The sequence below is a fragment of the Lipotes vexillifer genome, unplaced genomic scaffold (assembly GCF_000442215.2).
Source record: "Lipotes vexillifer unplaced genomic scaffold, Lipotes_vexillifer_v1.1 scaffold871, whole genome shotgun sequence".
Classification (NCBI taxonomy): Eukaryota; Metazoa; Chordata; class Mammalia; order Artiodactyla; family Lipotidae; genus Lipotes; species Lipotes vexillifer.
The window spans coordinates 446,858-458,223 of NW_006771782.1; the positions used below are offsets into that span (position 1 = coordinate 446,858).

The 11,366-nt window shown below is 41.3% G+C and overlaps 1 protein-coding gene across 1 annotated transcript in view; it reads right to left on the bottom strand.

Moving 5' to 3' along the window:
• ADAMTS18 (ADAM metallopeptidase with thrombospondin type 1 motif 18) overlaps positions 1 to 11,366 on the bottom strand; it is a 162,933-nt gene that overhangs the window by 63,681 nt on the left and 87,886 nt on the right. Inside the window, 3 exon segments of the mRNA XM_007447144.1 lie at positions 2,059 to 2,154; positions 7,401 to 7,554; positions 9,822 to 9,959. Coding sequence (XP_007447206.1) covers positions 2,059 to 2,154; positions 7,401 to 7,554; positions 9,822 to 9,959 — 388 coding nt within the window.

An 11,366-nucleotide genomic window follows, 5' to 3' on the forward strand; every position in this document is an offset into this window, starting at 1 on the left:
ATATCTATGAGTGCAGTGTAATGATACTGGAGTGAAGCTGGGTAGAAGTTACCAGAATGCTCTCAACTGAGGGTGACCTTACCGGTAAGGGCTTTTCCGCAGTTTATTATATAACCATAGTCTGGTGTTTCAAAATAGTGAGATGGGGGCAGGGGTCTAAGGACATCTATTTTCTAATTTCTGGCTTGATTAATCTCATGCTATATTAACTTAAGTCTAATCCAGAAGCAGTTTAGCCCCTGTCAAACTAGATCCTGGGTGTATTTACATAACAGACCTTTGATCTATGCCATTTATCACTTATTTTCCTCATTTACTATATAAATCTTTTCCCGTACATCCCTCTCATATTTAATGCTGTTGTTTTCTTAATGAAAGAATGCCCACTAATCCTCAAGTTGCAAGTTCGAAACTTTGACACTCCAAAAATAAAAATGATGTGAGCAGTACTTACATAATCAATTAATTGATTGTTTTGTATCACCACAGCTAAAACACCCTTCTGCACATTTTCGCTGAGAATCCTTACTGAGATTTCCTAAGACCAGGACATCTGATTAAAAATCGCATATGATGCTTCAATTTTTTAAATGTTTATTTTCTTTAAAATAAAAAGAGCTAAAAAATAAAATCTTTTTAGAGGTATTGAAGAAATGCCTTAACAAATATCAGAAAGCATCTTCTGAATATTCATTTATTTCGTGTGTCTGTGTCTTTGCCTTTATTGCTGGTCTCTTCGAAAAAGTCTCTCTTTCACCCAACTGAAGAACTTCAAATTCAAATTCCAACAGCCATCTTGGGGCACCCATTCATCGTAGTTTATTCTAAGTGCGGCCCTATTTCCAAGCAGGATTCATTTCTTATTCACTTGGGCTTCGATAGCAGCTACGCGCTTCAAGAAGATGTGTTTAAAAAGAACCAAAGTTATTGGCTTCTGTGCAGGTTCCCCCACTGGACTGTAAATGTTTGAAGAGAGAAAATGGAGTTTTATTTATTTCTGTAGATAGTTCACTGATATCTAGTGGTCAAGAAATTATGATGGAATTGAATTCAATTTAAGTGGCCAATTCTTTCCTACAGGCTTGGCTGTCTCAAGAGAGCCAATGGCAGAGACCAAAAAACCTGCAACATCTCCAGCTCTCTCATTGTTCACAACTTCTCTGTCATGGTCTTTCGAAGTTATGCCCCAAATCTGGATCATTTTACTGGGACCTCAAGTGTATCTTTTTTTTTTTTTTTTTTTTTGCGTGCCCCGGGCCTTCCCCTGCTTTGGCCTTTCCCGTTATGGGCCCAGCCGCTCCGCGGCATGTGGGATCTTCCCGGACCGGGGCACGAACCTGTGTCCCCTGCATCCGCAGGCGGACTCTCAACCCACTGCGCCCCAGGGAAGCCCCATCCTCAAGTGTATCTTCCCCTCCAGACTCTACTGGGAAAGGGGAAGAAAAACAGAAACTCATATATGAGAGTCCTTCCTTCAAAATACAGAAATCTCCCATAATCTTCTGTAATAGGAATGGTTCTTAGGGTTGAAGATATTGCAAGCGAAAAGACTTTCTGTACAGCCTAGATGGAGATGCAGCTTGCCCCTCGAGAGATGTTGCTATAAGGGACAGGATGCTGCTATCGGGCATGTCAGAAGCTCAATGATTGGTCCTGTGAGGTGCATCACAGAGGCTTTGTATGGAGGCACAGTCCTTCCTTTGCTATTAAAGGAAATATCTGCTTCCCAAGGCTTGTCTACACTGAATCAAGTTTAAAAAGCCAACAGTAAACAATGAAACCCTCCAGCTCATTGAACTAGAAACACTCAAACCCAAGCCTCCATCTAAATATGGAAAACAAAGGCAAAAGGAAAGAAACCTTCTTAAAAGATGGAGCCAACTTGGTTATATTCGCATTGAGTTTTAGAATAGCTGCTAAAGCATGCTGGTTAATTGAAAGCAAAGTCCGAAAACAGATGAAGCCAAAGCGTTCCAGTCTGAGGTAACAGTACAAATAGTTTGGGTTCTATACTTTATTAAGTCTCTAGAACTAAAAACTAACAAGTAGGCAGTTTACCATACTCAAGCCACAAACGGTCCCTTCCGCAGCAGGCATGAACTTGGTCTCACACCTGTGGCCCACTCGGTGGCACCAAAGTGATTTGCAAATGTCCTGAAAGGAAAGAAAGAGATGGCAAGGCTGATGATACAATAAAAACAAAGATATCCAAAGCTGTTGTATAAAACATTCTATTTTCAGGTGGCCGAAATGGGACATTATCCAGAAAGTAGAGTCAAGTGAAGTTAGTAGTAGCAAGGTAACCAGTAATATGTCCTAGCAAATATGTAAGCAGGAAATTTCTACACTACCCATATATTCATGTGTGTTTAGTAATGACTGGGAGGTAACAATAGTTAATTTGGAGACTATTTGCCTTTTAACTAAGAGATCTGGTTTCTAACCATCATCACCACCATCATCATCACCACCATTACCATAACCATCATTTAAGTAGAACAGACCAAGACTGGAATAATGCATGTCTGATTCAAATACTTGTCCTGCATTTCCAGGTTGCAGGACCTATGGACATGTTATAGAAGCCGTTTAAACTGCAGTTTCCTCACCTGTGAATAAGTGATAAAATTAGCACGTGCCTCAACGGGGTTGTTCTCAAGGATAAATGGTGTAAATGATCATCATCGTTCCTTCTTCACCTTTATAATAATTTTCAAGCATTTGGACAATTTCATTCTTACACTAGGCCTAGGAGATAATATAACTCTCATGCTGGACTACAGTAGGCAGAATGATGGCCCCCAAAACAACCATGTCCTAATTCCTGGAACCTGTGACTATATTAGGTTATACAGCAAAGGAGAATTAAAGTTGCAGATAAAATTAATGTTGCTAATCCATTGACCTTGAGATGGGGAAGTGCTTAGACTTTCCAGATGGGCCCAAGGTCCTTAAACAGGGAACAGGAAGACAGAAGAGAACCGGAGAGGTGGCAGTGGGGGCGGGGGGAGGACTCAGGGAGGTGTTGCTGATTCTGAAGTTGGAGGAAGAGGCCGTGACCCAAGAATGCCAGCCACTTTGGGAAGCTGGAGAAGGCAAGAGAATGGCCTCTCTTCTAGACCTTCCAGAAGGAACACGACCTCGCCAACACTTGATTTTAGCCCAGTGGGATGCACTTCAGATGTCTACCTCCAGAACTAAAAGAAAATAATTTTGAGTTGTTTTAAGTCACCACGTTTGTGGAAATTTATTACAGCAGGCATAGGAAATAAATACTGTCGTTAACACCATTTAGTGGCGAACAGTAATTTCTCTTATAAACTCATTGAGATGAGGAAACTGAGCAAGATACTGACAGTTTCAAGCTGTAATGTCCCCCAGCTGGTAAGTGGCAAAGGCCGGACTCAAACTGGCCTGATTTCAGAGTCGGGATCCTTGACCATTGCTCTGGACCTGGATGTGCCATCAATGGATGCTAGAAAGCTCTCAACTTCTCCAGGCCTTGGATGCCTATCTATAAAGGAGGGGGGGGGGGTACTTCCTTGGTGGCACAGTGATTGAGAATCCGCCTGCCAATGCAGGGGACATGGGTTCGAACCCTGGTCTAGGAAGATGCCGCGGAGCAACTAAGCCTGTGCGCCACGACTACTGAGCCTGCGCTCTAGAGCCCATGAGTCACAACTACTGAGCCTCATGCCACAACTACTGAGCCCATGCGCCTAGGGCCCACGCTCCTCAACAAGAGAAGCCACCGCAATGAGAGGCCTGCGCACCTCAACGAAGAGTAGTCCCCGCTCGCCGCAACTAGAGAAAGCCCGCGCACAGCAATGAAGACCGAACGCAGGCAAAAATAAAAAAATAATTAAAAAAAGAAAAAAATAAAGGAAGGGGACTGAACCAGATTCCTTCCAGCTCAAAAGGTGGAGTTGCTTTTCAGAATGACATCATTAATGGAACGTCAGAATCATGAATCGCCAAAGTCATTCCATTTTGTTCACCACATTCTATTGACTAAGGTAGAAAGTGAACACATCTATTTTTGGGAAAATAGTAACGATGAGGGAGGATACAAAATGATTTTTGTGGTCACTTGTTGTACTCCTGAAAATTCAATGAACCAGGCAGGCACCTGATTCTCCAAGCATTCCAGTTAACAGACATTTCATGGTTAGAAAATATGGCAAGAACATACTTAGAAATATTTCACAAAGGAAGTGTTCCACAGGACTGAGAAAAGAAAACACAAGGAAACGAGAGATACAGGCAGCGAGCCTGGTCTTACGGACCGTAAACTTCTTCTCCCAAAAAGAGAAGGGAAGGACCTCCAGGACACTGCTTGGAAACACCACCACGAGCAGCAGCCCCAGATAGGCACCACGCATACTATTCCCAAAGCTCAATACAGCTCAGAAGACACAATATGGAAACATTTCCCATGGAAATGGACCTGCTACTGACACTAGTGCTACTGACACTAGTAGAAAGCCTAAGGCAGCCTTCCAACAAAATGAATGAGGTTCATCATCTCCGTGTGCTCCCATATTGGGTCATAGCGGGGATAAGTTAAGCTGGGAAAAGGACAATCTACATCAAAATGGAGGAAAGGGAGGTAACCATTGCAACAAAGCCGCAGTTCGAAAGGCTTTCAGAATTAAATTGTTTTCCCTCTTACAGCCAGGGGAAAGCCATAACCCACACCCGGAGCCTAGGTGGCAGCCACCAAAATGACCCCAGGGTGTACCAAAGCAAAGGAGACCCCCTCATTCCACAGCCAACGCCAAGCCACAGGGCTAAGGAAAGGGAGCAGCTGGAGAAGACCAGGAAAATAAAGCAAAACACAAAAACACAGGGATCCCAGAGTGAAATGCGACAGGCTGTATGAACATGTTATTTCTTTTGTGGTCAAGTAAAGAAGTCAAACGTAATTATAGCCAACGACACGCTCTGATGACCCGAGCGCCCTCTGAGAAGGCTTCCTGTCAAAGTAAACAGAAATGAGAGTTTGCACTTTTTTGTTTATTCTTCCCTCTTTTTCCCCCCAGCCTATTCATCTAACTTTTCCTTATCTATATAATTCCCTAGACTTAAGTCATAATTTAAGGGGAAGGAAAATAACCACGGAGACTCCAAAGGTCTCATGTTGCCTGGATGTGACTCTTTAAGGAAAGAGTCTCAATGCTGTATGTTGTGCTGTCCTGTTCCTGGCTGGCCACCTTCTCTCGTTGTATTCTAAAGATTGGATGCCCCTTCAGGGGAAGCGTGACATACTCAAAATGTTAATGGTCCTTGCATATCAAACTCTATCAAGCATCTCAAGCTTAACATGTCCAAAACAAAATTCCCCAGCTGTCCCCCCAAATGTGTCCCGTGTTCAGCCTTCTCCAGCTCACTAGCGTTTGGCAAATTAAGATCCATATACCATGGAGAATACACCAAAAAATGTGGATGGTGTATGCGTAAGCTTTTCTAATGGTTACGCATTTAAATTGCACTAGAAAAATATGCAATCCCATATCAAACCGGCGATTTGGTGGTTATTCTTTCTTAGGACTGGACTTTTATTTTTTTAAAGTGAGTTGATTCATAGAAAAGCAACAAGTGAAAAATAATACAGAGATATGGCACAACTAATAAAGGTAATTGTTAAGGACTGAATATTAATGCTGAAGTTTAGGAAACACTGGTGTTAACTAATGAAGAGGAGGAAGCTTAAATCAATGTGGGTGATGCAGTTTGTTTAGCTTCCACCAAGGAAGCTTTTTTTTTGTGGCTCTGGGCAAATGGAATACATTCTCTGAGCTCCACTTAAAAAGTGGGTGATAGGGCTTCCCTGGTGGCGCAACGGTTGAGAGTCCACCTGCTGATGCAGGGGACGCGGGTTTGTGCCCTGGTCCTGGAGGATCCCACGTGCCGCGGAGCGGCTGGGCCCGTGAGCCATGGCCGCTGAGCCTGTGCGTCCGGAGCCTGTGCTCCGCAACGGGAGAGGCCACAGCAGTGAGAGGCCCGCGTACCGCAAAAAAAAAAAAAAAAAAAGTGGGTGATAATTCTCACTTCAAAAGGTTTTTGTGAAGATTCAGGAAAAGTAAAATAAGTCTCTAAGTGGAATGCCTTATGTGGAGCAGAGGCTCACTTGGCAATTGCTGGGGGGTGATGGTGGATGGTGGTGACGGAGGACAGCAGCGATGGTGATGGCGATGGCGGTGGTGTTGCTGATGGTGGTGGTAATGGGAGTGGTGATGGTGGTGGACAAGAAGGAAGAGGGAGAAGAAAGGAGGAAGAGAAGGAATGGGAATAGAGAGGGGAAGAGGAGCTATAAATCTCCAAAATTTCCATGTATCCAGATACCTAGAATTTCCACGTTTCTCTTTGGATACTAGGAATTAACCAACTTAGAAATGATTCTACTTTTTAGGGATGTTGAGATGGTCAGTGATGTAGCTGTCAACCAGTTGGAACCATGCTTCTCCCATTTCTACGTCCTGGACTTTTGCGTCTTCCCATGCATCTTTTTCACAGAAAGGTAAGTCTTTCTTTTTTTTAAATTTTATATTGGAGTATAGTTGATTAACAATGTTGTGTATAGCTGATTAACAATGTTGTGTTACTTTCGGGTGTAGAGCAAAGATGAATGGATAAAGAAAAGTGGTATACATACACAATGGAATATTACTCAGCCATAGTAAAGAATGAAATAATGCCATTTGTGTCAACATGAATGGACCTGGAGACTATCATACTAAGTGAAGTAAGTAAGTCAGACAAAGACAAATATCATATGATATCGCTTATATGCGGAATCTAAAAGAAATGATACAAATCAACTTATTTATAAAACATGTAAGTCTTTCTTGAATGAAAGATGACACAAAAATTTTGTTAAGATTACTCAAGATACACCTTGATACTCAGAAAAACAAAAGATTACTCAACATACATACAAAAAAAGTGTCAAGACGCATACAAAACAAGTTAGCTGCCAATGATCATGTTCATATTACTGTAAAAGGCATATGTATGTCTTCTGAGGTGGTGATGATCTTATATGAATTACATTAAAAGGGAATATGAAACAATGATAACAAAAACAGTTATGAGCAGTAGGTAAAAGCTACTGTACCTAGGTTTACTACTTGTGATAAAATCTTTGTCTACAGAGGAGGAATTTTCTTCCAAGGACGCAGTCAGATGGTATTTAAACCAGGCACGGTCTATAGGGGATAAGCCTGGATAATTCACTGACAGTAAAATTGCCACTTAATTATCACGCCAAACAGATGACATTTTAGAGATAACCCAGACTCTAACCCTTGGCCTTAGCAAACCAAATGTTTATACTTCTGGTAGATACACAGACAAACGATAGAATCTTAATGTAAGTTTGAAATCACAAGCAAACATACCTTCACAAAACCAAGGCTGCATAACTTGGCTTTTGCTCCAAATTGCCACTTGCACTGTGTGTCAGCATCATAAATCTGTCCTGGTAGTTGGTCCGGATATTTATACTGTCCTGTTTGCTTGGGCTCATCCACCAGACACCCAGCCTGAGGTGTACTGCAGTGATAACACATCCTTATTAGTTACCATGTCTATCTGTGATCTGGCCACACAAAACAACATACCTGTGAATGCACTCATGTGAAGAAAAATGTAACATGGCAAAGAAATAGGTACATGCTTCAAGTTAAAAGAGTGATTCCTGTCCCGTCTAAGAAGATGAAATTTACACAACTGCAAAGGGTTGTACATGGTACTGGAAGTTACAGCCATCCAGCTTGTGAGGCCTGACCTACTACGAGATGGGAGAAGTCAACATATTTGAAAACTTTCCCCAATAGAGTCTCATTCAACAATATTCAACAAATTTGTCTGAGTGCCTACTCTGTGGTGAGTATTAAAGTTACAAAATAAACTAGTTAGAGACAGTTACTTGTCTTCAAAGAGTTGAAAGTCACGCTGTGTTTTTTACAGACAATGGGGCAGTGGTCAAAGATGTATTTTACCTCAAATGATCTTTATGAGCAAAAAACGAAAAAGATTTTGAAACAAATCAGGGAATCAGGAGAAAGGATGTGTTGAGAAAAAAAAAATCAGTCTTCGTGGGATGGATTTTCATAGAAAGCACCTTATCTCCACTTACTTAAATAATTAAACTAGGATGTCACTGGGAGGTAAAACAGTATGGTGGTTATGTGTGATTTTGGAGTCAGACAGATGGGGGTCCTAGTCAACCATGCAATCAAGATCAACTCTTATACATCTCATTACTGACATAATTTGACTTCCATAAGAGTTGTTAACACATCAAGCGAGACAATGTAACATGCTCACCACAGCGTAGGACGCATTCAAAGTCAGCTTCTGTTGCTGTTATTATTATTATACACAAAAAAGCATTTAACTATACCATAAAAATGATGGAAGTTCAATCTATACTAAATTGACCTTGATTTATAATATTTATTGAATTCATTCTCACATGAGATAGAAGAGATAACTTCAGGCCCCGGATCATAAATTTAAAATGAACTAGAAAATCTTCTATGTGTGAAAGTCACGTAGCGAGAGGCTTGTCAATATTTTTTACTGTCCTCTGGGGCATCATTTGGTTAGACACCCTTCCATTGAATCAGCCTTGCCTGTGTGTATGGCTAATTCTGTAAACATTTGCAAATAATATGCACTGGCACAGGTTCAAAAAAAAAAAGTATCAGGGGAATAATAATTCTCAAAGAAACGTGGTTAGTTTCCTTAATATCTGGTCAAAGGGAGATGCAATAAGAACCTGAGTGTTAAAAAAAAAAAAAAAGGGCTTCCCTGGTGGCGCAGTGGTTGAGAGTCCGCCTGCCGATGCAGGGGACACGGGTTCGTGCCCCGGTCCGGGAAGATCCCACATGCCGCGGAGCGGCTGGGCCCGTGAGCCATGGCCGCTGAGCCTGCGCGTCCGGAGCCTGTGCTCCGCAACGGGAGTGGCCACAGCAGTGTGAAGCCCGCGTACCGCAAAAAAAGAACCCAAGTGTTCTTGCGAGTCAACATAGATTAACAAGCTATATCTACATACATATAAAATAATACAATACATGTAGTGTAACCACAACTCTAGTGTTGTAAAATGGTCAAATATATATAATATTTAAGAAAATCAAAGGAAATGTCAAAGAGTTTCAAGTTTGTGTTCATGATTTACTATGAATCAAATAGTGCTACCTTCCTAACTCCCAATTTACTAATGAAATCTAGGAGTTTTGAGTTATTGAAGGGATTTTACGTAGCTATCATCATGCCCTTTGGATGTCTCTTGGACACTGAGCTAGCTCGTGGCCATTTCAAACAAAATAGCCAGTCAACACAAGGCTCCACTCACTGTAACACAAGCACACCATTTTAGCACTTTTAATACTCGTATGACTGAGTTGATTGATTAGATTAAAATAATTAGTTACAGTAAAAAGGCAATATATCCAGCAACCTCTGGACATCATAGAGGAGAGAGAGTTCTAAGCACAGACCATGGAGTCATAACAGACTTGTCTTATGTTGACAACTTACCAGCTACAGACCCTTAAGCACAATTAACCTCCCTAAGACTCAATTTCCTCAACTCTAGAATGAGGATAATAATAGGATCGACGTGAGGATGGAATGGGGCAATATATGAAGAGCATTTAGCACAATATTAGACCTTCACTGTATTTCTTCAACCACTATCACGACAATATCATCGTCATCAATCCACCAAGTATTTGTTTTCATGTCTGCTGAGCACCGTTCACGGTCACTACTCCAAACCTGGGAACGCCCCTGGCTCTGGCCCGTGTTACCTGAGGAATTTCTTCAGGTACTGCCGGCTGCACGAGGACCACGAGAACACCCCATTGTTTCCGGTCAGCGTGGGAGACATGATGTTGCCTTCCGCTCTCCTGCAGGGGTTGCCTTCCCCATCGTGCACCATGCCGAAACTACAACACAAAGAAGAAAACAGAAAGCCTTCTGGGAACCCGTTTCCCAAACTATAAGCAGAGGAAGAAAAAGATGTATTGAGAATCAGGGAACCCAAGTGAGGGACGGAGTCACTGAGATTGTAAGAAAAGGGAAAGACAAAACGAGGTACTATCTATTGTTGTAAAATTCATGTAGAAAATTCTAAAGAATGCTAAGGGCTTTTTTATATTATATCTTGGCCGCAAAATCCATGAATGGTATACGTGCTACAGGTTTTAAGGGCAAGAAAACTTCGGTCAAGATTTCCAAGTTAAACTAAAAGGATGAGACAGTCAAATTCTTTTATTCCAAACAGCAAAAGATTTTTTTCTTGCCACCCATATGGAACTGTGGTAAGAAATTTCAGAATGAGTAGGAGGTAAGTACAGACAGAAGCTGATTATATTTGTTTGTTGACTCTTTATGCATTAGTGTGACATATAAACTTCTAATGCTGATCACTTTATTGCTGAAATCACAGGCTCTTTATATAATTAAATTCCCCTACCTACAGTCATAAACATCTTTGAAAATTAATGGTTGAATCCATCTACTGAAGGCGCATGATGGACTTCTTTTGAATGCATTTTTTGAGAAGACTTTAATTTGGCCTATTTCACCAAAGAAGGTTCTAGCAATAACAGAGAAAAAGTAATTTTAGGTGGTTTACCTAGAAATCATATCCATTACACCTCAATGACCCAATGACTCCCAAATCTCCTAACTGGTAGCATAAAAGTGACATTAAAGTTTATATGCACATGGAATACACACACCACAAAGACAGAGCTTACTTCAGGCCATATTAAACTGGAAGGGGATGGGGAAATAAGCTTCTTTGGTCATCTCCAAAAAATTCAGGACCCAAACAAAAGCTTTTGCTGACTTTTCTCTGGAGGTAGAGAATGGAGGGCTACCAATTTATCACTGATTTAGATGGGTTCTTAGCCTAATTATTTAGAGGAGTAAAATGTGCCTCTTAAGAACATATTTTTAAGAGGCAGGTAGGATTTCTGTGGAAATAAGCACGCTACTCTGATATAATAATTTATCAATATAGCCATCCTTCGAAGGTAGCCTATTCCAAATAAACAACTGTATTATAACCATAGATATGATCCTATTGTGACCCATGTCTGCAAACTAGCTATTTTTCCATCATTCCTCCCAATTTATCAGGCAAGGAATGGCAGGATGGTGGTATACTGTGGTCCTATCAGTGAGTACCCCAGGGCTTTAGAGGTGACGGATTCACACATAGGTGTTAATTAACCTCAAAACACACTCGGGGAAAGCATTTCCACATCCTCCACTTTGCCCCATTCAGTTCATCGTTGTACCTAACCAGGAAACTAAGGGGGTTTGTTTGGGAGACACTCTTTCTA